This window comes from Lithobates pipiens, unplaced genomic scaffold (genome assembly GCF_037356315.1).
Source record: "Lithobates pipiens isolate NorthernLeopardFrog02 unplaced genomic scaffold, aLitPip1_a1.2 Scaffold_1, whole genome shotgun sequence".
NCBI classification, from domain to species: Eukaryota; Metazoa; Chordata; class Amphibia; order Anura; family Ranidae; genus Lithobates; species Lithobates pipiens.
Genome location: NW_027507685.1, coordinates 128406116 through 128433961, shown reverse-complemented (window position 1 = coordinate 128433961; position 27846 = coordinate 128406116). Strand labels below are relative to the sequence as shown.

Genomic DNA, 27846 nt, shown 5'->3' with positions numbered 1-27846 from the left:
GCTATTACAGCCCCTTTATAAATCAATGCTTCCACTAAAACTGTTTGCCACATTTGATTTTTCTTTCAACAAGATCAATTATACAATTATACAAAAACATAAAAATAGAAAAGGAAGGGGCAGCTGAAAAAAGAAAGCATGAAAAAAATAAACTAGGGCTGATACTGATTACAATTTTCGTGTTCGACTAATTGATTTTGTTTTTAAATCGATGAATCAACTAATTTTGATTCATTATACCGCACATACAGATCAACTACTTTTAGTTGATCGCCTTGCATTGCAACTCTGCATTAGTCAGTGGTAAATGTGCTATAGACTATATACAATCACTCGACACTAGTTAGTTTCCACAATCCATGATTTAACTTCACAGTTCGCACAAATACGTTTTAAATTCAAACTGTAGCACTGACATATTTTTTTTTTTCCACAGTAGCTTGACAATCCCTCCACCTCCGGACTAACTAATCACTCTCACCTTATGGCATGGACCCCTGTGCAAATCATGCAAGCGGGTATCAAAAGTGTTAACACGGACCATAAACTTCTCTCACGTCTCCTTAGACCTCAGCAAGGACGCCAGGTCATGGGTAGAAAGAAAAGATCTTTTTGTGTTCAAACACAAACTACTCACAAAAAGATGATAAAAACACAGCATGTAAAGCCGACAATCGTGTTAGTTCTGTAGGGCAGTGACATCATACATAGCTCCTCCCCGTGCGCGTTACGTTCAATCAGAACTTCAACGTCACAGGACTCCTCCCCCTTCCCTTCGTTAGCAGATGGAGGCACTTGGGGAAGGGGGGAGGAGTCCGGTGACGTCAAGGACATCAACGTCACCAGACTCTGAACGGAACTCCCTGAAGACCCAGAAGCCGATGGAGAGGTGAGTACCGATCAAAAGAATTTTGATCAATCAAAAAAATGTATAGATTATTGGAGGAATTCATCTTTAATTTCCACAGCCCTAAAATAAACCAAACCATTTAACTACAAGAAGCCAGATGATAAAGAATATGTTATCTTCAGTTTCCTGAGTAAGCACCGAGGTCAGAAAAACTCAGATTATTGTATTCTGAGTCAGAGATCCCAAACGACCACATAAAAAGTGACAAAGGGCCACAGGCTTGCCAGCAGGGGTGAATGAGCAGTCCTATGCCAGATCAAATCTTACAGTGTTGGATGTCTCTAGTCTGTGATCACAGCTCCACTAAGCTAACATTTTGTTTTGCAGGAAGAGAAGCTGGTTTGGGAACAGGAAATATACCAGCAGCTCGCCTACCAAACACCTCGTCCATATTTCCACACTTTTCCAGCAGAGGTGAGTTTCTTTACATTCCTTGTAATGACTGATGTGAGTGGTGATGTGTGTTGGGAGGCCTGTGTATGCATGCACAGGGTCTGTAGACATTTTAATTATGCATGATCTATGTCAAATATGCTTTCATATGGATACATGCAGTAGTATTTTTATTTTATGATATGCGATGCTATTGTTATTAAGCAGCCAGATTCAGACCCTGAATTAGGCCACATATTCTCCCATCCTCTTTGATGCCTCAATCTATCTGCTTTTTAAATGCAACTTCACCACCCCGGAGCCTCGGCTGCAGAAACCATAGGCCTTGGATGTCATAGAGGCTGGCCAGTTGACCACTATTCGGTCATGCGATTTCTGCAAAAGTAAGGGATTAGTCGAAAAAACTCTAAGGTGTCCATTTATGAAGCAGTGATCAGCGGTGATCCAGAGGATCGCCGCTGATCACAGCCAATAAACAGTTTATGAACCAGAGATAATCGGGGAAGAAGTGTTTGAACATGTTCTCCCGACGATTATCTCCAAACATGGAGAATTCTCATAGACTGACACAGTAACGGCCAGTTTATGAAGCTGCGATCTGAGCAGCTTCATAAATTGTCAGAATTCACACTCCCCGATTCACCAACTCAGAGGTGGTGAATCGGGGAGTGAAGAGAGAATCTGGGGGGATCTGAGGAGGAAAGAGGAAGATTTTTAACTTCCTTATATCTCGTTCAGACCCCCCAAAACGGTAATCATGTCCCCCTATCATATTTCTGTGTATATATATATATATATATATATATATATATATATATATATAGTAGGGGGACTCTTTATTTTACTAGCATTAACCACGCCGTCTGTCAGTGTATTGAGCAGTGATAATTTATCACTGCTTAATAAACTCACATCTCAGTGTTTCTGTGATTTTCTAGTACTGTAATCTCATAAAGTCTCACGAGATTGCAGTATCAGGGGCTGTTCTCCAGTGTTGGAAGCGTTTGTAGATCCCTTCACTCCTCCGAAGGTGAAGCAATCTACTCCGCTTCATAAACAGGCACACAGAGGAGAAAGATCTCCTCTGTGAATGCCGGAGAATGAAGCAGTGAATAGATTTCACTGCTTCATAAACGGACACCATAACCTTCCCTGCAGTAGAAGTCACATGACCAAATGACTAGACATTTTGTTATAGGCAGAGCAGTGCTTTCTGCATTGAAAGTATATATTTCATACCTTCAATTAACTTTCTTTTTGTTACAGAAACCACTGCTAACTATAAACTATTTCACTTAAAGTGTTACTTAAACCCAGGATCCTGCTTTAGGATTGCCACCTCATCCCTTTAAAATTGAAATCATATTAATTACATGGGTTCTGTGGCTGATTAAGATGGTAATTAAACTCGGTGCTTTGTCTGCATTTAATTAGCCTCAGAACACGTGTAATTCATATATGTTCGGGTTTAAAGGGATGAGGTGGCAACCCTACCCTGCATTCACTATATCTGGTCTCTCACAGTACACAGAACATGGAAATGCAATAGTTTAAGCATTTTGCAATGGGAAAGTGATGACTGGTGAGCGTGGGCTGCCTCAGAACGGGAGGGGGGGGGATCACCACTTGGATTGAATGGGAGCTGCATTGATGGACACAGGTAGACTGCATTGTTTGGCACAGGTAGGCTGCATTGATGGACACAGGTAGTCTGCATTGTTGGGCACAGGTAGGCTGCATTGATGGGTATAGGTGAGGCTGCATTGTTGGGCACCGATGAAGTTGTTGTTAATATTTTTTTATAACTTAATTCTGCATAAAACATTTACGTGTAATTTCAGAAGATAATACATAAAGGGGCGTGTTTAGGGGCGGGGTAGGGTAGGGGTTGGGTGGGGCAACTGGTGGTGAGTAACCCTTATGGCCTGGCTAGTAGCTCAGGGCTTGAAATTTTGAGCCCTGGTTTTAGTAAATAGTTTTAGTAAGTGTAAACTGTTAAATGCCTTTTCACATCAGTAGAGCAGTTAGAGCAGTCTCATCAGTAGAGCAGTTAGTGCAGTCTTGTGACTTCTACCAGTATCTGGTTAAAGCTTGTAAGAGGAGTTTTCATTCTCCCCTGATTGTCCTATGAGACTGCAAGACCCTGTCCCTCTGTATGGACAGTGCTGATTGGGCCTGTTCTGATCAAAGGCACTCTCCCCCCCCCCCCCCAAAAAACAACAACTATCTAGCAATACACATCAAACTGAACATGCGCAGCTTGTCCCCACGGCTCTGTTTTATCAGGAGATGGATTGGGGGTGGAAGAAGGGGAGGATCAAATAAAACAGTCTCAAACAGCCTGTTTACACAGTGCAGAGGAATAACACCTTGGGTTCCACAGTAAGTATAACAAGCATGATTTACTGTATATGCAGGCATTTTACTGTTGTGGGTTTAGTAACACTTTAAACATCATACCAATGCATGATCAGTGTACAAAACCTGTTCAAAAACTCTGCACCTTGTTAAAATATCATAATATTGACCTGTCCTTGTATCTCTATTCAAGAGCTACAGCTTTCAGCAAAATCTTTATATCTGACACACTTCCAGGTGTATCAGAATCCCGGTTTTCCGAAAGTAGGCTGTGGTCCCATCCACCTACCCCTGTGTCACTATAGGACACAGTGGAATTGATTTATTGAGGACAAATAGACTCCAAGAAATTAGTAAATGAGGTGACGCTCTGCTGACTTCCATCCAATCACATGCAAGCAAAAATGCTTTACTTTCCTTGCACATGACTGGGTAATATTTGCACAGTGAAATTTCACGGTATTCACTAAGTTCTAGGGTCAAATCCCTCACAAAGTTCAACTTCCCTTAAAAAGTGAACAGATAACTTGCCTTTATTAAATCAACCCCAGTCTGCCTGCAGAGGGAAGACTGAATTCGATGTCGCAATGCACAAACCTTTTACACTTTGCATCCTATCTGCAGGACTGCCAGGCTGGACTTAATTTTGCAAATGAGGAAGAAGCTAACACATTTCACTCTGTCGTGGAGGAGAAGTTACAAAAACGGCAGCACAGACTAGGTACAAAGATAAGACCGACACCTGTCAATGAAATGTGGGGACAGACAGCTTTAAAAACAGTTTTTTTAATTTGGAGGATTACGATGGGCTCACTGTTGGAATGAAAAACACTACTTTAAAACCTATATTTTGTATTATCCCTCTCCTACACTTACCTAAATCCCCTTATTGTATAAACCTGGTCCTTCAAATTTTTCTCATGTAACATGCTGCAAGCCTTAAAGAGGAACTTTACTCTTTCCTTTATATTTCTTCTATCCATCCTTTCTTACCTGTTATGCTGCATTCTCCTGAAAATACACACTTACCTCCCCAGCATTGTCCTGCAGCGATCCACAGATCAGCTGTCTGTTCCTTTGTCTTGCACAACCATCATGGTCCTCCTCAGCTAGACGCCTCTTCCAGGTTCACGCAGCTTTGCTCTGATTACGTGGGAGCCTCCTAGCATTTGTGATGGGGGTCTACCAGTGAGTTGCTGGAGCAGGACATGTTGTTCTGTCCTAGAATGGCCAGAATGTTGGTTGGGGGATAAGAAAATGTAAGAGAAATGGGGATAAAATGGGGATAGAAACAGCTACTGAAAGATTTTTTTAACCTTAATGCATAGAATGCATAGAATGCATTAAGGTTAAAAAAACATTATGACTTTAGAACCACTTTAAAGTGACTATAAACTCACTTTCATCATTTTCTGGCAATCCCCTGTGTTAAATAATGCAATGTCTCCAGTGTATATGCTTTAATTAAAAAAATGCCCCTGTGTACCTTAATTTCACTTGGCGCTCATGTGACAGGCCGCCGCTCCATCTCCCGATCTGATCAGCTACAGCAGGGGGGGGGGCGAGAATCCCCCCCCGTTGACATCAGTCGGGGGGGGGAGAAGAGGGGATCGGTGACTGGACACGATATAGCCGAGTGGCGCTCGAAAATAAGGTATACAGATGCATTTTTTTTATAAAGCATATACACTGAAGACATTGCATTATCTAACAGAGGGGGATTGCCAGAAAATGATAAAGTTATTATAGCAGCAGGAGGAGATGGACGGGCACTGCCACAAGCCTGCAGGTAGGGAAGGGGGGGGGAGAGGAGGACAGTGGAGAGAGTGGATGGCGGAGGCACGTAAACTGACCACAGTGTCAGAGCTCAGCAGCCATGATATACTGTGGTCAGTTTACAGGGAGGAGGGCAGAACCAGGCAGGATCAGCCAAGTATTTCAGGTGATACAGTAGGCCAAATAACACAGCACAAGCACATGTTATTCATGCTTTAAAGGGACAGGATTAATTTTTTTTTCATTTAGGGTAACAAAAGCTTTAAGTCTTCAGTGAAGGTAAAGAATTCTGAAATCTAAGCCCAAAAAAGCCAGACAGAGGGCAAAGGGCTTATCTTCAGTTTTACCTGTGGGCTTCCTGCAGCAGATCTTTTCCCTTTATTGACTTTCCATGCCTTGTTCCACACTATGTTTCTGTATGGAGGTGGCCATCTTGGTAGAGGGAAGGCTTTAATTCCTCATGCAAGAGCCTCCAGAATAGAAAACAATGAGGAGCACAATACTGATATCACCAACTCTCACGCCAAATCACCTAAGATTAGGACACAGAGGCAGCTGTTCTTTAGGTGATCTCACACTACAGATATACAACTATGAGGCTGTGTGCACAGGAGTGCCTAGGCACCTTCACATATCAAGAAATGCACTGCTATTTTTCAGGAGGAATTCCGGACCAATGGTAGATTTTTCAGGGCTTTGCTTAGGTGTAATTAACATTTCTAAATTACCCTATAACATAGCCAACCTTCACTGTTTGCATTCAATTCCACTGTAAAGTAAAACTCCTGATTGGTGTAAGACCTAGTCTGTAATCTGTCAGCACTGCTCGGACTGTATTTTCCACATTGCTGTTTGAAAAGTTTTCATTACATGAAAAGAGCAGTGCGAAGCAACCCTGAAAACTATCTAATTTTGTCTATTCTATTTGCAGACAAACGCCAGAACCTTCCACCACCTCCACCAGTTTTAGATGGTAAGTTTGTGCATTGCTTATTGTCTGTATGATTGTCCAGCTACATCCTAATTAATTCTATCTCTGCTACCTTCAGAAAGAAGAAGCACCTTACCCCTCCCGCCACCACCTGGATCAGTCTCCAATGGTACATTGCAAACATATACATAAATAAGCCAATGTAGTGATTAGTGGCGCAAAGTTTGTGTGATTTAAAATGATATTTTTGATCTACAGAATGAGGTTGATTAATGAATTGTGTGAATTTTACAGTCTTCTCCACAACTTTCTTTACATACAACAGTGTCAGCAGAAACCCACCATTTAAGTAAATTGCAGTCTGCTTTATATGTATGACAATATAATGCATTTCGCCCCAGGTCCTCCGAGTCCACTTCCCCAAATCCCATCTCCCGGCCTCAGCATGCCTGCTATCAGCATCCAAAATCCAGACATCACTTCTGCCAGGTACCGGGCTCTGCCTCTTCCCTCTGAAAAGTCCAAAAGCAAAAAGGGCAAGAAGAAGTTCTCCAAAGCAGATATTGGTGCACCTAGTGGCTTCAAGTAAGTATGCATGTAGACATCTTGGTTACTAAAGTTTTTTGTTTAATTCATAGTGTTATCATAAGAACATATCAATTAAGATATTTATCTATCAGAGCTCAGGCATAGCTCAGTGGCAAGGTCTAACTACTTTAAAGCTGAACTCCAGAGAAAGTTTAAAACTACCATTGCAGTGGAGCTTTTGTCGCATTGAATGGATAAAGGCTTGTTTTTGTCTAGAGTACCATTAAAATGCAGTTTTTCTTATGTTATCCCTTGCTCCCTCAGTACCCAGCTCTCTCCTCTTCTCTCGGGCGCTCTGGGTTTGTGGGCAGGCTTTCCACACCCTCCATTCTATGAAGGACTGCTGGTTCTGCATTGCACGTGTTGGTGTCAGAGTGTGACTGACAGACAGAGCACTGAAGAGAAGCAGCTTTGGGAGACCAGCCTAAGGCCTTGTTCACATTTGGGCGAATAGAAATTGTGGGCTAAATTTGCGCCATTATGCCCACTTTTCCAAATTGCCGTAAAACGCAAAAGCGTGTGTTTGAGTCCCATTCATCCTGAATGCCTTCCTAAACGTGGCGCAATTGTCTGGGACAAAATGTGTGAGAATCCCTGCAAAACGTGCTGATTATACCCACAATTCCTGTGCATAGGGCAGCTCAGTCGAGTGCATGGGCTGTCCTATGCACGATACGAAGGACCACATGTGGATCGTGCTTTTAAAATCGGGAGGGGAACCCGTGCCACTACACGATATGTGAATGGGGCCTAAAGGAGGAAGGGATAAGGTAAGTAAAACTGATTTTTAACGGCACTCTAGGTCAAAACCAGCATTCAACCCTTGCAGTGCAGTGGAAGCCCCACTGCAAGGGTAGTTAGCCTTAAAGTGAGGTTAGTTTGACCATGTTCTCCCACTGTCCTCTCCTTGCTCCCAGTGTCTCCTGGCCAGGACACCTCTGTGGGTTTTGAGAAGGGCCCGTCCACACCGGAGCCCAGGCCCAAGGCCCCCACCCAGACTGGGGAGCTTCCTCAAACACCACAACAGCCTAAAACTCCATCTCCAGCTTCCACCCAAAACTCTCCTCCCCAGCTGGGCTGACCCTGAGTATTTGAGGGGGGCTGCCCTCTGCCAACCCAAGTTGAGGGACTGTTTTAAGTCTTTCCTATTCTATGCAAAGCTAAAGACATATTGGACTGAAATGACCCGTTCTCAATAAAATGATGTTTGTGTATTTGAGTATTGTTATACCCCAGAAAAAGTTTTTTTGTCTTCTATGTCTAATGCTAATTTTCTATTTTTTTCTCAATCACATAAAAACTGTTTGACATTTACAGGCATGTGAGTCACATTGGTTGGGATCCTAATAATGGTTTTGATGTAAGTACTATATATACAGCACTATAGACCTGTATAACACAAATAAGAACACACAATAATGTTTCCACTGAAATACCCACACAGGAAGCAAGAGGAAATCTTCCAAATGTAGCCATAGATTTGCTTAAATAAAATACATTTGAAATAATTTCTAAACATTCCCCTCTATATCCAAACACTACAAAAATAATTGTGTGAAGTCAACCTTTAGCATCATATTTGTCCCTGAGCAGCATACTTAAAGGGTAACTCCACTTTCATGCGAATAAAAAAACCTAATTTAGTATATACAATTGCGACACAAGTCATATTGTAATTGAATGTTATTAAAAATTCCAATGCAATATGGCTACCTGGAAGTGTTCTATACACAGAATGTGTACAGAATGCCCACCAGAAACACAATTTCCTGCTTATGTGATTGGTTATACCTTCTTTCCAAGAAGTCTTCACTAAGGAACAAGTCAGATTTCAGGCATCCCCTGCAACAAAAAAATCATTTTTGGTGGGATACTCCCAATAGGAAATCACATCTAAAGGGATGCAGACCCTTTAACCACTTTCAGACCAATTTGCTGGTCAAAGACCAGACCACTTTTTGCGATTCGGCACTGTGTCGCTTTAACTGACAATTGCGCGGTCGTGCGACGTGGCTCCCAAACAAAATTGACGTCCTTTTTTTCCCACAAATAGAGCTTTCTTTTGGTGGTATCTGATCACCCCTGCGGTTTTTATTTTTTGCGCTATAAACAAAAATAGAGCGACAATTTTGAAAAAAACACATTATTTCTTACTTTTTGTTATAATAAATATCCCCCAAAAATATATAAAAAAACATTTTTTCCCTCAGTTTAGGCCGATACGTATTCTTTTACATATTTTTGGTTAAAAAAATCGCAATAAGTGATTATTGATTGGTTTGCGCAAAAGTTATAGCGTTTACAAAATAGGGATAGTTTTATAGCATTTTTATTAATAATTTTTATTATTTTTTTTTTACTAGTAATGGCGGCGATCAGCAATTTTTATTGTGACTGCGACATTGTGGGGGACCCATCGGACATTTTTGACACATTTTTGGGACCATTGTCATTTATACAGTAATCACTGCTATATGAATGCAGTGATTCCTGTGTAAATGACACTGGCAGTGAAGGGGTTAACCAGTGGGTGGCAGTGTAGGGGTTAAGTGTTCCTAGGGGTGTGTTACTAACTGTGGGGGGGTTGGGCTTTCATTTAGTGAACACTGATCTCTGCTCCAATCACATGGAGCAGAGATCAGCGTCACTAGTTGCTAGGCAGAATGAAGAAATGCTGTTTACAACAGCATTTCTTCATTTGGCCGCTCCGTGAGACGATCGCGGGGATGCCCGCGGCGATCGAGTCCGCAGGTCCCGCGACCGGACTCACGGGTCCCGACCAGCGCGGGAGCGCGCCGGTGGCGGCGCGCTCCCGATGGCAGGGCGGCAAATTTAAAGGGACGTACATGTACGCCCTGCCCGTGCCATTCTGTCGACGTACATCGTCGTGCGCTGGTCGGCAAGTGGTTAATCTTCCTCATTAGAGCCATGCAGGTGCAGCAGCTGGTTGATAATTATGAAACCCCATCCCATTAGATTCACTTTGAACATGGGCATATACAAAGACGCAGCTATTTCTTTAGAATAACAACAGGTAGGAATCTGCAAAAAAGTTTGTTAAAATCGTTGCAATGTACAGTACATAGATCACACAGAGGGGAATGTTTTTTTCCACAACAGTGGAGTTACTCCATAAAGAGCCTTGCTACAACTACCCACTGTGCCAATTGCCCTTTTTTCTTTTCCTTCGTCTACTCACCCCCTGTTCAGTGAGCTTTTTATAAGCATACAGCTCCTCAGAGTCACAAATATTTCTACTTCCTTTAAGGTGAATGCTCTGGATCCAGAACTGCTGAACCTCTTTTCTCAAGCAGGAATCAGTGAAGCACAATTGAAGGATGCAGAGACATCCAAACTAATCTACGACTTTATTGAGCAGCATGGTGGAGTTGAAGCTGTGAAGCAGGAGATGAGACAGGGAGGTAAGAACAAATAACATAAGTCCAAGTCCAAATTCCACTTCTGGAGGGATGTGGGGGGGATGGGGAAGTTAAAAAATAGCAGCCTCTGGTGGTATCCGCCACTGTCACTGCCCTGGCTTTAAATGTGTAAAGTAACATAAGTACATCCACTACAATGACCAATTACCCATTCACTGCTCTAACAGCGCCTTCAGATATTAGCAGATGGGTTACATAAATGGAATGCTGGGGGTACCAAATTAAAATAAAAAAGGCTGCTCGGTTATGCTTTACCAAATCTGCTGTCAGTCATCTTGACACATTACCAGGGCCACACAGGCACTAAATCTGTCAGGGTGTTTAAAGTGATAGATTCACATCCTATACCTTAGAGAGCAGGGGTCTCCAAAATTTCTAAACAAAGGGCCAGTTTCCTGTCTTTCAGACTTGGGGGGGGGGGGGGGGGTCGTGCCCCAAGAGCCAGATAATAGCATACAAAGGGCCTATACCTTAGAGAGCAGGGGTCTCCAAAATTTCTAAACAAAGGGCCAGTTTCCTGTCTTTCAGACTTGGGGGGGGGGGGGGTCGTGCCCCAAGAGCCAGATAATAGCATACAAAGGGCCACCAGGACACAGTTTGGAAAACACTGTTAGAGACTAATGATTCTATGTTCTTTCTCTGCAGATATATCAGATTCTGCCCCTCCACCTCCACCCTCCCGCCATGCCCCACTGCCACCTCCACCATCACAAGGAAGAAGTAGAACTGGTCCCTTGCCTTCTCCACCAAACAGGTCAACTGCTCCTCCACCACCTCCTCCAACTCGTGTCACTCCTCCTCCACCACCTTCTGGCTCACCAAGAGTACCTCCACCACCTCGAGTGAGTCCCAATCCACCTGCTCCCCCGCCTCCACCACCTCCAATGGCAGTTCCATCCCCACAGATCAGTGGGGGTCCTCCACCTCCGCCACCTCCTGGATTAGCAAGTCCAGTGGCAAGTCCAGTGGCGATGCCCTCCATCCCTTCTGGTAGAGGGGCACTTCTGGACCAGATAAGACAAGGGAAGCAGCTGAACAAGGTAAGGAGAGGCTTCTCATTGAGCTACAGGTAGAAAGTATATTTAATATGTTGATATAAAAACAAATGTGAACAAAATCAAAAGCTGGAACTTAGACCAAATGGAACTGGACTAAGTGATTGTTTAAATCCATACCCTGGTGTGAGTTCTGATGTTCCATCTGATATTGATGTACCTGGTAACCCCTATGATTCATCTATAAAGTTTGGAGTGTGCCATCCAAGTTTATTATTTACCACCTGCTTCGCATGATTATATGCCCGTTTTCATATTATTCTGGTAAGCAGACTGAGAGCACGGGGGTGTGGTGTGCTTTATACATGCACATTGAATCTTGGTGGAAGATTTACATCACTTTTCTAAGGAAACTCTTTTGATTTTGTTCACATTTTTTTTTTTATGGACAATCACATTTAAAAACTTTTGTTTAGCGCTGCACTATTGGACTTTATATTATTGTTTGATGAATCAGCAAACTGTGCCGGCTGCTGTTTTTTTTTTTTAGTTAGTGCAGATATTCGTTCACCTTGATTTATATATTTAATATGTTGACCTATGCCACTACATTCTTTATTCAGTAACCATCAGAATTTTTATGTACTTCCTAAATTTGCAGATATTTACAGACAGCACAGCATTAACTGGCCATTAGACAGGATCACATTACAATTCTATCACACTAATAGCACAACATGACCAGAACACTGGACACAGTGGAGGATTATGACAGAATCAGTGGCTACCTAGTGGACTAAGCCTCTAGTGTAGCCCATAGGGATACTACCCTTTGGTGCTGTTCATAGTAGGTGCGAATCTTTCGAATTTTCTTTCAAAGTGATTTAAGCATTAGCAGCCTTCAGAATTCATTCAGTGCATTTTTCCTGTAAGATAATCAAAGCTTAACACAGAATATGCGTGGTTATTTCTGATACCTGGAAGCCTAGTTTCAAAGTTATTTGCCACCATTGCATTTGAAATTTACAAATATTTTTTTTGCAGCAAGAAGACTATTAATGTTTAGGCTGTATTCACTCAGGCATATTTAAGTTTACACCCACACAAGGGCCATATTTGCCCTCACGGAGATGCAAAGATGTCCCATGCATCCCTGTGCAGGCAGTCCCATTCATGACATTTGGGATGCAATGGTTGCATGGATACAGCCACTGTAACCAATTTGATAGCTGCTGGGCAACTAAGTATCTCTGTGCAAAGACAGACCTCACACTTAAATACACCTTAGACAACTTTCTTTTGTACGAAAAAGGTGGTTCACAAATCTAGTAAGCCCTGTCTTATGTGAATGTAGTGCTACTCCTGTAGGAGCCACAGGAATTACTTGCCCAGGTCTTCCCAATGTCAGAACTGCAGCCAGACACACAACACACAACAGGCTCATTTACTCTTTCTCCAAAGACTGGTCTAGGGGATGTTGTTTTTGTTGTTTTTATTTTTGGAGCACTTGAATAGGGTTGAGGGTAGTGGTGGGATACCCCAAGAATGGATGTATGCTGAGGACTTAGGACTTAAGGAGTCCCTTCTTTAAAGTGGAGGGCCACCCTGAAAACAAAAAAATATTAAAAATTACAAAAAAATCTAAAAAAAAAAAAAAATGAAAAAAATTTTTTTTTTTACTTACCAGAAATGCCTGTTGCTAGGCACATAATCCTAATCTTCCTCTTCCTCCTCCGCGGAGATCTTCTGTCTTCTCTCCTCATCGCGGCGTCTTCTGGGTAATGGGTCGCGCTGTGTTCTGGGAACTGTGTGTTCCAGAACACAGCGCGTCCCATTCAGAAAGTGCTGCGGGACTCGCGCATGCGCAGTAGGAAACGGGCAGTGAAGCCATAAGGCTCCACTGCCTGTTTCCCTTAGAGGGAATGGCGGCGCCGGGACCCGAGAGCTGAGGGACGGGTCGGCCTCGGGCGGCCGACATCGCGGGCGCCCTGGACAGGTAAGTGTGTTTATTAAGTCAGCAGCTGCAGTGTTTGCAGCTGCTGACTTTTTTTTTTTTTTTTTTTAAACGGCCCTCCTCTTTAAGTATTAATAGAACAAGTAGAGTAAAATCTTTTCTCTTTAGTTGACCCTATCTGGACAGCGCTTTTCTGGACACCAGTGTCCCATTTAACCACTTCCCACCCGGCCAATGCATATATACGGCCGGGTGGGAGCCGTCTACTCCTGATAGGACGTTCAGGAACGTCATTCAGGAGTAGCGGGATCGCGCGCGCGCGCCCGCGCAGCGGCGCGATCCCGATGTGCTCGTGTCACCCGGACACGGCACATCTCAGATCGGCAGGAGGGCTCTGTGATTGGCCCTCCTGATCACATGACGGCCGTGTCCAATCACGGCCGTCATGTGATGTAAACAAACAGCCGGTTGCTAGGCAATCGGCTCTCCTCTCCTCACACGGAAGTCACCGCTGAGGAGAGGAGAGCAGAACGCTGCAGCCGGCTGATGATCAGTGAGTATGGGCTGCTTTTTACAGGTTTTTACTCACTGATCATCAGTGTAGTGCAAACACACAACACACCACACAGTACAAACACAGTCCCCACAACACACATGTCCCCAAAACATACATGTCCCCAAATAATAAAAACACATGTCCCTAATAATAAAAACATGTCCCCCACATATGTCCCACTAAAATCACATGTCCCAATGATTATCTGCACACATATGTACGTGATCACCTGCACACATATGTACATGATCATTTGCGTACATATGTCCGTGATCACACAAACCAATTATTATACACTTAACGGAATTTTTTTTACCAAAAACATGTAGCAGAATACATTTTGGCTTAAATTATTGACAAAATTTGATTTTATTGGATTTCTTTTCAAATAGAAAAAAGAAAATATTGTTTTTTTTCCAAATTTCCGCTATTTTTGCGCTTATATCGCAAAAAAAAAAAAACGGAGTCGTGAATAAATAACACCAAAATAAAGCTCTATTTGTGCGAACAAAATGATAACAATTTCATTTGGGTACAGTGTAGCATGACCGCGCAATTGTCACTGAAAGCGCTAGAGCGCTGAAAGCTGAAAATTGGGCTGGGAAGGAAGGGGGCGAAAGTGCCCTGTATTGTAGTGGTTAATAGACCCACAGCTGACTATAACTAGGCACCAGAGGGATAGCTAGAGCACAAGGTCCCCAAGATCTTCCCAATGTGTGTACCCACAAGGCTCAAGGACAGATGGAGTCCTCCTTCCAATCTTCCAAGTGATGCCCTCCAGTGATGCCAGCCAAATCTATGGCAGATAGCTTCCCCCAGTCAGCTTCTTCTAAGCACCAGGGTCTCTTCTTTCCTCCATTAAGGTCGCCTACCTGAGGCCTCCACATGGTGGCCTGTCCCTGAGAGGGCAGCATGCCCCTCTCAGGCTGGATTGCTCCACTCTGGGACAAGACCTAGAGCTCAGTGTGTTCACTGAATAAATACATTCTTTCAGCATGGCATCAGAGCCGGCCTCTCTGGGTAAGCTGGGGCTGTATCCATATTCATGCTACCATCTGCATAGCTTCACATCTACTATCCAGAAACTTCTCAAGTCTCATGTATACAGAGGAAGCTATAGACCAGACTGGCAGTAGCTGAACACACTGAGCAGACCTCACTAGCAGATTGCAGCTTCACTGATTACAATGAGCAGAATATGCTTTTGCCTACCAAATCAAATAAAGCCACATGGACTACAGTGAGGCAATTACATTTTCCTATCAAAACACAAAATTCTAAATGATCTAATCCCTACCACCTACCTAGGAGGGTGCTACATAAACATAAAGGTAATCTGATTATTATAAGTGCTGGCTGAGGTTTAGCTATCTACAGTATCTATTCTAGAATTAACAAAACTCTTTGATAGAGGTCCTGGTCTCATGCGGTCACTTCTTCCTATGAACACAACTTCAATACAATACGCTGGGCCTAATAAGTATTGTGAAGGAATGTCACAGTGTTGCCTTTGTTATACAGTAGATTGAGATGTGTATGTGTGAGAGATGGCTTAGGAGACATGGAGGATACATGTTTTTCAATCATATCACTAATTCTGCATTTTCTACCTGAACAGAAGGTACAGTATACAGTACATGGATGTGTAGACACATTGCCAGAGGCATAACTAGAACCTTCCAGGCCCTGTTGCAAGAAACCATGATGGGCCCCCCTGCCCCCCTTCTATCTAAACTCCCCGGACTTCCAATTTTGGCAGGGTGTCCATGGACATCATCCCAAAACCCTGCTTCCCGCATTCCACCTAGGGCGTGCAATAATAAACAGCGGCCCTTTACCATGTAATCAGCTGATCACATGTAAACAGACTTGCTGGTTATCCACAGCCCTTTCCTCCCACGCTGTGTCTGTGTGAGGAAAGGACTGCTGTTAACTGTCAACAATGTCAGTAAATTGTTCACACTGATAATCAGAGCCCCAATCATCAGTGCCATCTATTAGTGCCCATTAATGCCACCTATTAGTGCCCATAAATTCTGCCTATCAGCAGCACCTATCAGTGCTCTTTAATGCCGCCTAACAACATACATCAGTGCCACCTATCAGCGCTCTTTAATGCTGCCCATCAGTGGCATCTATCAGTGCTCATCAATACTGCCTAAGTTCTGCCTATCAGTGCCCCTTAGTGCCCATCCATGCAGCCTATGAGTTCTGCCTATTAGTGCTCATCAGTGCCCATCAATACCACCTATCAGTGCACATTAGTGCCTCCTATCAGTGCAGCCTATCTGTGCCCATTAGTGCCTCCCATCAGTGCCCATCAATGTCTCCCATCAGTGCCCATCAATGTCTCCTATCAGTGCCCATCAATGCCTCCTATCAGTGCTCATCAGTGCTCCTATTAGTGCCAATAGGTACCTCTTATCAGTGCCTCCTATCAGTGTCTTTTATCAGTGCCCATTAGTGAATCCTATCAGTGCCCATCAGTGCCGTCTTCCTTCTCAGGACAGCATGGCTCTGAGCGGAGAGCGCGTCTCTCATGGAACAGCAGCACAGAGCCGGCATCGATAGTTCTAATTCCCCCTACTCCCGCATCCCCTCTCCTGTGTGTTCTCTGCGGGCAGTCAAGTGCGAAGCTAACAAGCTCACATTTTCTGCAGAGCACACACAGGAGATGGGAGAGGGAGAAGGGGGAGCAGATCAGCTGTGAGCTGTGTAATCTGACATCCCATGCGAGAGAGGACAAACAGAGGGGGAGATGGAACTGTCAATGCCAGCTTTGTGCTACTGTTCCATGAGAGACACACTCAGAGCTGTGTGAATAGCAACCCCGCTGGGGCTCTCCCAACAGGGACAGAATGCAAGGGCCCTATTGCAAGTGCGACTGTTGCGCCCCTGGTAATTCCGCCAATACACATTGCACCATTGTCTCTCATGGGACCATCTTCTCTCTCTTTCTCTTAGATGCTGTAGCTAATATGAATATTTTTTATCAAATACACCCCATTCTGGATATAACTAAAAAACCCATTTTCAAAGACCTAGGGCTCCACTTGTAAAGCAGCTGTGTGGCCTTATCGTGGCCATGCCGCTATTTAAAAGAAAATTATTTGCTTTATAAATGATCATTGTGCTTTACAAATGTTCATTTTATGAATGGGATATAAATGCATTTTTGGTATATCTTCATTTTATGAATGGGATATAAAATACATTTTGGGTATATCTTCATTTTATGAATGGGATATAAAATTAATTTTGGGTATATCTTCATTTTATGAATGGGATATAAAATGCATTTTTGGTATATATTTTGGTATCTGCTCTTCATTTTAAATTGGTCCCCTAGAGCCACCCAAAATATAGGCAGCTTAATTTGTATGCAAATGATGACATTTCATATTAAACTTAACCTGGCTCCAGCTCTTTCACCCCTAATAAAGTCATAAATTGTATCGTTAACCACTTCCCACATTCCATATAGCAGAATGACCGCTGGAAAGTGGTTAAGCTATCCTGACGTAGGCTCTTTACCATGTGATTAGCTGTGTCCAATCACAGCTGATCACAGCATAAACAGAAAGAGTCGTTTGCCTACCAATGCCCACCAGAGATGCCTACCCAGGACCACCAGATATGCCCACTCATGACCACCAGAGGTGCCAATCAGTGGCCATTAGAGGTGCCAATCAGTGGCTATTAGAGGTGCCAATCAGTGCCTCCTTATCAGTGTTGCCTATCAGAGCCATCTATCAGTGCTATCCTTAAGTGCCCACCAGTGTCACCCATCAGTGCCACCTATAAGTGCCCATCAGTGCGGCATTTCAGTGCCCATCTGTGTCACATATTAGTGCCCATCATTGCCACCTACCAATGCCCATCAGGGCTGCATATCAGTGCCACGATCAGTGCCACCTATCAGTGATGCATATTAGTGCCTCATCATCAGTGCCCATCAGTGCCACCTCATTAGTGCCCATCAGTGACCGTCACTGCAGCCTCATCAAAATGAAAAAAATTTTGTTTGGGTACAGTGTTGCATGACCGTGCAATTGAGCCATTTAATCAACTTTATACCACCTTATCTGTTTAATAATCCTATGTGCCCCTGTGTCTGTGTTTTATAAAAAATAAGCTGTTCATTACCAGTTCTGTCACCTCTCTCCTCTCCCCGTCTGAGAGCTGCAGCGGGCGAGGCCAGGGATTCCCTGCTGATGTCAGTCCGGAGAGGAGGAGGAGAGAGGCAGCGGGTCATGTGAGTGGCAATCAACGCTCTGAAAACTGGTAAAGGATGGCTTATTTTTATAAAACTCAGACACAGGGGCACATAGGATTATTAAACAGACAGACAGGCTGGTATAAAGTTTAAATGTAACTTCAGCAGCAAGGGGGGGGGGGGGGCACTGACACAGGAACAGACAGGCAGGGAGGGGGGAGAGAGGACAGAGGAGGACAGGAGAGCTGTGGATGACGGAGGCACGTAAACTGACCACTGTGTCAGGGCTCAGCAGCCATGATAAACCATGGTCAGTTTACAGAGGGGAGGACATAGCCAGGCAGGATCAGCTAGGGCCAAATTACACAGCACAAACACTTTGCTGTATAACATACTTTAAGTGAACAGGATCATTTTTTTTTGTTTTTTTAGCTTAACAAATGCTTTAACTAAGCAGCGATCCCAATCCCTAAAACCAGCAAAGCTACAAGCAAGATACAATATATACAAATAAATAAATACAGTGTCATTTGTATAATCACATAACAAACAACATTGTGACTATAAATTATCACAGTATCATGTGAAAAAGTCCTTAAAGTGGTTGTAAACTCAGAAGTTTTTTTTTTATCTTAATCATTGCCCACTGGGCACTTAAAGGAGTTGTAAAGGCAGAAGGTTTTTTATCTTAATACATTCTATGCATTAAGATAAAAAAAATTGCGTGTAGCAGCCTCCCCAGCACCCCCTTGCACCCTGAGCCCCTTCTCTCTCCAGCAATGTCCACGAATCCCTCGGCCATCCGGGACACTCCTCCTGATTGGCTGAGACACAACAGCGGTGCCATTGGCTCCCGAAGCTGTCAGTCAAAATCGGTCAGCCAATCAGGAGAGAAGGGGGCAGGGCCAGGTCAGGGCTCAATGTATGAATGGATACACAGAGCTCAGACTTGGCTCAGGTGCCTCCATAGCAAGCTGCTGGCTGAGGGGACAATCGATTGGAGGGAGGGGCCAGGAGCAGAAAAGAGGGACATGAGAAAAGGAGGATCCACGCTGCTCTGTGCAAAACCAACTACATAGAGGAGGTACAGTCAGGTCCATAAATATTGGGACAGCAACACAATTCTAATCTTTTTGGCTCTATACACCAACATAATGGATTTGAAATGAAACAAACAAGATATGCTTTAACTGCAGACTTTCAGCTTTAATTTGAGGGTATTTACATCCAAATCAGGTGAACGGTGTAGGAATTACAACAGATTGTATATGTACCTCCCACTTTTTAAAGGACCAAATGTAATGGGACAGATTAAAAATCATCCATTAAACTTTCACTTTTTAATACTTGGTTGCAAATCCTTTGTAGTCAATTACATCCTGAAGTCTGGAATGCATAGACATCACCAGACGCTGGGTTTCATCCCTGGTGATGCTCTGCCAGGCCTTTACTGCAACTGTTATTTAGTTCCTGCTTGTTCTTGGGGCATTTTCCCTTCAGTTTTGTCTTCAGCAAGTGAAAGGCATGCTCAATTGGATTCAGGTCAGGTGATTGACTTGACCATTGCATAACATTCCACTTCTTTCCCTTAAACTCTTTGGTTGCTTTCGCAGTATGCTTTGGGTCATTGTCCATCTGCACTTTGAAGCGCCGTCCAACGAGTTCTGAAGCATTTTGCTGAATATTAGCAGATAATATTGCCCGAGACACTTCAGAATTCATCCTGCTGCTTTTACCAACAGTCGCATCATCAATAAATACAAGAGAACCAGTTCCATTGGCAGCCATACATGCCCACGCCATGACACTACCACCACCATGCTTCACTGATGAGGTGGTATGCTTTGGATCATGAGCAGTTCCTTTCTTTCTCCATACTCTTCTCTTCCCATCACTCTGGTACAATCTTGATCGCGTCTGTCCATAGGATGTTGTTCCAGAATTGTGAAGGCTTTTTTAGATGTTGTTTGGCAAACTCTAATCTGGCCTTCCTGCTTTTGAGTCTCACCAATGGTTTACATCTTGTTGGAACCCTCTGTTTTCACTTTGGTGAAGTCTTCTCTTGATCATTGACTTTGACACACATACCTACCTCCTGGAGAGTGTTCTTGATCTGGTCAACTGTTGTGAAGGGTGTTTTCTTCACCAGGGAAAGAATTCTTCGGTCATCCACCACTGTTTTCCATCTTCTGGGTATTTTGGTGTTGCTGAGCTCACCGGTGCATTCTTTCTTTTTAACCACTGCCTCATGCCGATATACGTCGGCAGAAGAGCTCGTACAGGCAGAATCACGTACCTGAGGTGGCAGCACGTGCATGCGCCCGCGGCAAGCTCCATGAGTCGGGTCACGGGATACCCACGTTTAACTCGCGGGGAGGAAGAACGGGGAGATGCTAATGTAAACAAGCATCTCCCCTTTCTGCCTATTGACAGTGTCACTGATCTCTACTCCCTGTGATCGGAGCAGAGATCACTGACGTGTCACACACAGCCACGCCCCCCCCACAGTTAGAAACACACCCCAGGACACACTTAAACCCTACACTGCCACCTAGTGGTTAGCCCCTTCACTGCCAGTATAATTTACACAGGAATCAGTGCATTTGTATAGCAATGATTGCTATATAAATGACAACGGTCCAAAAAATGTGTCAAAAATGTCCGATGTGTCCATCATAATGTCGCAGTCATGATAAAAATGGCTGATCGCCGCCATTTAAAAAAATTTTTTTAATAAAAATGTCATAAAACGATCCCCTATTTTGTAAACGCTATAACTTTTACGCAAACCAATCAATAATCACTTATTGCAATTTTTTTACCAAAAATATGTAAAATACGTATCGACCTAAACTGAGGAAAAATAATTTTTTATATATTTTTGGGGATTATTTATTATAGCAAAAAGTAAAAAATAATCATTTTTTTTCAAAATTGTCGCTCTTTTTTTGTTTAAAGCACAAAAAATAAAAACTGCAGGGGTGATCAAATACCATCAAAAGAAAGCTCTATTTGTGGGGAAAAAAGAACATCAATTTTATTTGGGAGCCACGTGGCCCGACCGGGTAATTGTCAGTTAAAGCGACGCAGTGCCGAATCGTAAAAAGTGCTCTGGTCAGGAAGGGGGTAAATTCTTCCCGGGGCTGAAGTGGTTAAGGATGTTCCAAACAGTTGATTTGGCCACACCTAATTTTTTTGCTATCTCTCTGATGGGTGTTTTTTGTTTTTTCAGCCTAATGATGCCTTGCTTCACTGTTAGTGACAGCTCGTTGAATCTCATATTGAGAGTTGACAGCAACAGATTCCAAATGCAAATAGCACACATGAAATGAACTCTGGATCTTTTATCTGCTCCTTGTAAATGAGATAATGAGGGAATAACACACACTTGGTCATGGAACAGCTGAGCAGCCAATTGTCCCATTACTTTTGGTCACATAAATGGTTTTCAAAATATTTTACAAATATCACACACTGTAGCGATCACATTTGAGGAGAAAGCTGAACCGGACATGTGCTGGTTTGTTGACAACTGATCACTCTGTCATTGGACAGAGCGATCACGTGGTAAAGGGCCACCGGTCCTTTACCCTGATCTGTGATGCCCCCGGGTCCAGAGAACCATTGTACACCCTCCCACAAATAGGCGACCACGTCACTCAGCTATGGCCTGGTTGGCAAGTGGTTAATGCATTCTATGCATTAAGATAAAAAAACTTGTGTGCAGCAGCCCCCCTCAGCCCCTGTAATACTTACTTGCGCCCCATCTTGATCCAACGATCTTGCTGTGGGGGCACTCAACAGGAGGGAAGGGCCAGGAGCACCAAAGAGGGACCTGAGAAAAGGAGTATCCGGGCTGCTCTGTGCAAAACCACTACACAGGGCAGGTAAGTATAACATGTTTGCTTTTTTAAAGTAAAAAAAAAGAGACTTTAGTATCACTTTAATTTTAAAAACAGTCCCAGTGATGTTCTATGAATATTAAAGTGGAAGTAAACCCATGGATTTAAACAGTTCAAAAAAAAAAGTATGCCGGGAATGCTAACTGCACATTGTCTGTGCTCTCAGCCAAACTAACAAACCATCCAATGGCTGGTGTCATAACGAATCACATGTGCAGCACAATAGCAGTTGAAGATTAAACAGAGGCAAAGATGGTTTACTTCTACTTTAATAATGTGCTATAAATAATGCACTGATGAACTCTTCCATCTGTGCACCCCTATCATACAGACATTGATTCTTTAGAACTGACCCTTATGTAGACAGAAGGTCTTAAAGCGTAACTTTACCCATAGCAACATGATAAAAAATAATTTTCTTTAGCAAGGAACATATATTCCACATTAATAATGATACTACCAAAATTAGTGTGTGCTGTAAATTGCCTATGCTCCTAGGCTTTAGAAAATATTTTATTCTGTCAGCAGATTGGCCTCTCGTGGCTGTGATTTTAGGCACAGTGCCGAAATAGAAAGCCACTGAGCATGTGCAGAGCAGGGTGAGACAGTGTATTACTGGATTTTAAACAGTATAGACACTTATTTGTGATGTTTTACACAGCTATACCTGCAAAAGGGGCCAACATTAAGTGATCTATCACTACTTAATTTTTTTTTACTAAAGTTTCACTGCTGATAGTATAATTCTCTCCAAGTTGGCCACGTTTCTCCCAAACCCTGGGTTCTTTTGGTTCCAATACATCCAACATCCTGTTTTTTCACAAACATAACACATCTAAATCATGTAAAACAGCCACTTTGGTATAAGTTTAGTCACCTACGTCTCTTGATGTACCAAAAGTTTTGCCGTTTCCACTGATGGTAACATATGCATATGCATTTTCCTCATATATCTATTTTAAATCTCCCAGGTTTGTGATAGGTTGACATTAAATGCTGCTGTCTAATGTGGCACATTTTAACTAAGCATGTTTTCTTGAAATTATTCTTTATAACATTAGGTAACAGAACAGATGGAAGGCCCATCCTCTCCTCTCCCACAGGCTAGTTCTGAGGGCTTAGTGGGTGCTCTCATGCACGTCATGCAGAAAAGAAGCAAAGTGATCCATTCCTCAGGTAAGGCCTGCTTATATACCTCTCTGGAGAAACATTGTCTACACAATGAGTGGCAGGGGTTCTGAGAATAGAACATACAGCAACAGGGCCACCATCGGGGGTGGACAGCCCATACAGATGTAGGCACCCCAAGGGACTAGGTCTCAACCAGGGCAGTCTTTGATCATGGGGTGCAGGCAGGATAGTGTTTGCGGATCATCTCCACACAGCGAGCGGACAGCTGCAGGGAAGGCAAGCAGCACAGCGAACTCCCTGACACCCAAAGAGGTGAGCAGCAACACCTCCCGAAGCCTGGACCTCTCCAACCCCCTCTCCGCCCCCCCTCTCCAAAAATCAACAGTGACGGTGGCCTGGAGGACGACGACGACTGGCAGGAGGCACAGGTAGCATGGGGTCTGCTTGAGGGAGTAGAGCACCCTCATCATCACTCAGAAGGAGAAGGAGTTCTGCCCGCTGCTGGCCAGCATTAACGTCCTACTGCTGGCATGGAAGGTACTAGGCATCACACACAGTCACCTACCTGCAGACAGGCACTGGGACCAAGGGCGGATCCAGAGTCTAGTCTTGGAAGGGGCACTGCCAGAAAATGTAAGATGTAGGGCAGTGTACAGGGAACAGTAGGGCAGGGTACAGGAGGTCAGCAGGGCATAGGATAGGAGTTGAAAGAACAGAGGATAAGGGGTAAGTAGGGTGGAAGGCAGGGGGCAACAGGCAATGTACAGGGGTCAGTACATGGACATGGAATGGAATGGTGGGGATGGGACTGGAGGAGGATATGGGGTGGAGGAGATGGGACTGGAAGAGGAAGACATGAGATGTGTGGGATGGGACTGGAGGAGGAAGACATTGTATGGAGGACATGGGACTGAAGGAGGAGGAGTAAATGGTACTGGAGGAGATGGAGGACATAAGACTGGGGGAGGAGGAGGACATAGCATGGAGGAGATAGGACTGGAGGAAGACATAGGGTGGAGGAAATGGGACTGGAGGAGGACATGGGATGGGAGAGATGAGACTGGAAGAGGAGGACATGGGATGGAGAAGGAGGAAGACATGGGATGGAGGAGATGGAACAGAAGAAGCACAATGGGATGGAGGAGACGGGACTGGAGGAGGAGAAAGACATGGGATGGAGGAGATGGGACTGGAGGAGGAGGAGATGAAACTAGAGAAGGAGGAAGGCGTGGAATGGAGGATATTAAGCTGTAAAAGTGTTAAAATAAAAGTGGATGCACTAAAGGACTGGATGGCCAGTGGGTGGATTTGGTAGGATGGCCAGTAGTCTTAAGCTGTGTAACAGTCCCCAACATTTCTAATGGCTGCCCTGTGCAGTAAACAATACACAGCCATTCATGCCTATGGGCTGCTTTACGGAGCACCAGGGCTACCCAGAGAGCAGTGTTACTTTGTACGTTACATCATAAGCCCATGTGAATAAGGCCAAAGGGACCAACCTGAACCCCTCTGCGAGTTGAGCAGCATCAAAGAATTCCACTTTTTCCTGTTCTGGTGGCAATTTTGGACAATAAATAGGGAGAAACTCCACAACAAGGTCTCAGAAAGCAATAAAAACTCAACAGACCTTTTCTTTTCATTTATAGTTTTTATTTCGCTCTTCAACAAAGCACATGGCACAGTACAACAGAAAGTAGTCTGCCAAGTCAATGTACATCTGGAACCGCGCCATCTTGTATGTCTCTTAAACCATTAGAAATCCCAACAGAGGTTTTAATCCTCCCGCCTCTATCCAAAACGAAAAAAAAAATTTGTCTGGAGATTGACAACTAATAAGCATTTTTATTCCATTACTTTGCTTCCATTGCCATACTCCCTTAAAATTTTCTGTGCTTTCTGTATCTTTAGATGAGGATGAAGATGATCCAGGGGATGACGATGATGATGACGAATGGGATGACTGAGTCCATGAAAAGCCATCACTGGATCACCTGCCTTATAACTATGGCACAATGGGTTTCAATATGTTGAGTTTCATCCTCTAATGACTAAATATATTATTTGCAGATCTTTGTGCCAAGTGACTTGGAGTGAATCTCTGAGATTCACACTTTATAGTGTTTTCTAATAAACAGAAATAAAATGAGTAATGAAAAATGTCCCTCAGAAATTATTATGTGTCATTTGTAGTAACATATATGTACAATCCAAATGCCCTCAACAGAAGATTAGTTCTGTTGGTGGACAATTGAGGAGTGTCATCCCGGAAAAATATATAAACTCTACTAGTAGGTAAAAGGTATGGGGCTTTATAGGCAGCACTAGGAGTTTATACAACAGAGAAAAACAACAATATAAAAACATACCAATATTTATATACATATCATAATAGTGTTGGCCTCATTGGAATTTAAAAACAGATTTTTATAAAGGTGTCCTTCACGGTGTAAAGTCGTTTTTTTTGCCAAGATATAATCACATATACAGCAGTGTAAATAAACCTTTATCACGCATCTGCTTCTTCAGGATAGGGTCCATTTGTACAATGCACAAATGTTATCAATTGTGAATATAATCCATCTGAAAACAGTACATAAATTGCCATAAAATATTATATAGCTTTTAGATACAAATAGACTTTTTGCAATTTGCCTCTTGTTTTTTTTTCCTCTTCCACCAGTCAGACAGTGCAAAATTAACATTAGCAACAGACTGTCAGGAATCAGCATCAGAGATGGCCAAATCTGCATAGCTACACTCAGGAAACTGGGGCCAGATTGTATATGCTTATAGGCTTCTTTCACACTGGGGCGGGGGGGGGGGGGGGCTTTAGCAGAAATTGGCCACTAGTTTTAGTGGTGCTTTACTGCTGTTATAGTGGTGCTTTTCAGATGCTAGCAGGGTGCTTTTAACCTCTGCTAGTGGCTGAATACCACCCGCAAAGTGCCACTGCCCAATGATTTCAATGACAGGAGCGGTGAAGGAGCGGTGTATACACTGCTCCCGCACCACCCCAAAGATGCTGCTTGCAGGACTTTAGTTCCCATCCTGAAGCACAGCACCCCAGTGTGAAAGCACTCGGGCTTTCAAACTGGGGCTACAGAAGAGGCAGTTTACAGGTGCTTTGCAGGCGTTGTTTTTAGCACAAAAACGCCTGAGTGTGAAAGTGGCCTAAGTGAGATTTATCTACAGTGAAACATTAAAATAGTGAACCAAAAAATGCAGTGACAGAATACCTGACTAATAACTAACAAGCACACTGGTGAACACTGGAATTACAACTCTCTGCCCAGGAAAACACAGTGCCACCAGGAAGGGAAGCTCAGGTCCAGACATAGACCCTTCACCTGGAATGAAATAAAAAATATGGGGTATCTGTTATAGTTAACTCTCCAGAAGATGCATTCCCCCATTCATCACCTGTATACCACAACAACCTCTTTAATACTCCCATTCATCACCTGCATATCGCCATACACCATCAGTATACCTCCATTCATCACTTAAAAAAAAAATTCAATTGTGTATGCCTCCATTTATCACCTATATACCTCTATATACCCATCCATCACCTGTATACCCCCATACACCCCTTGTATACCTCCATGTGCCCCTTGTATACCTAAATTCATCACCTGTATCCTCCATACACCAACTGTGTACCCCAATTCCTCACCTGTATACTTCCATACCCCCCCGTATACCTCTATACAGTCCCTAGCATACCCCCATTTATCAGCTGTATGCCTCCATACACCCCTGTATACCCCAATTCACTATCTATATACCTCAATACATCCTCTAAATACAACCATCCATTACCTGTATACCTCCATACACCCCCTGTAAACCCCTATCCATCACCTGTATACCTCCATACACCCCTTGTATACCCCCATTTATCACCTGTACACCTCTATACACATAAGCTCCCTGTTTAGCCATACACACCCTTTATACCCACTCTCATCAGCTATATACCCCAATACACTCCCTGTATACCACCATGATAACATGTATACCTTAATACACCCCCTGTATACCCCCATCCATCACTTGTATACCTCCATACACCTGATGTTTACCCCCATCACTCACCTGTATACCTCCTTACACTCCCTGTTTAACCCATTAATCACCTGTATACCTCCATACACCACCTCTATTCCCTTATTCATCACCTGTATACCTCCACACACTCCCCTTATACCCCCATCCATTCATCACCTGCTTACCTCCATACACCCCTATCCATTAACTGTTCCCCTTCGTACACACCTTGTTCATCCCATTCATACCCTGTTTACCTCCATATACCCCCTGTACACCCCCATTCATCCCCTGTATACCTGCATACACCTCCGGTATACCCCATCCATCACCTGTATACCTCCATACACCCCATGTATACCCCCATTAAGCACTTGTACACCTCCTCTGTACCTCATTCATCACCTGCAATCCCTTTATATCTCCATCCATCACCTGTATACCTCCATACACCTCCTGAAAATCACCTATATACCTCCATATACCCCTTGTAAACCCCCATTCATCACCTGTATACCTCCATAGACCATTCTTATACCCCCACTCATCACCTGTATACCTCAATACACTCACTGTATACCCCCATCCATCATATGTACACCTCCATACACCCCCTGTATGCCCTCAATCATTACTTGTATACCTC

General features: G+C 43.5%; 1 protein-coding gene across 2 annotated transcripts in view; it reads left to right on the top strand.

The window, feature by feature from the left end:
- The window catches only part of WAS (WASP actin nucleation promoting factor), a 47602-nt gene extending 22291 nt beyond the window's left edge, over positions 1–25311 (top strand). Inside the window, exons 3-12 of one of the 2 annotated variants that reach the window (XM_077476599.1) lie at positions 1238–1324; positions 4286–4382; positions 6369–6410; positions 6487–6537; positions 6770–6953; positions 8274–8316; positions 10225–10378; positions 11042–11436; positions 23081–23195; positions 25059–25311. In XM_077476599.1, the coding sequence (XP_077332725.1) occupies positions 1238–1324; positions 4286–4382; positions 6369–6410; positions 6487–6537; positions 6770–6953; positions 8274–8316; positions 10225–10378; positions 11042–11436; positions 23081–23195; positions 25059–25114 (1224 nt within the window). In that variant the 3' untranslated portion in view covers positions 25115–25311. The remainder of the gene's footprint in view (positions 1–1237; positions 1325–4285; positions 4383–6368; positions 6411–6486; positions 6538–6769; positions 6954–8273; positions 8317–10224; positions 10379–11041; positions 11437–23080; positions 23196–25058) is intronic. The other variant, XM_077476607.1, reaches the window with a different exon arrangement.
- The last annotated feature ends 2535 nt before the right edge of the window (positions 25312–27846 follow it).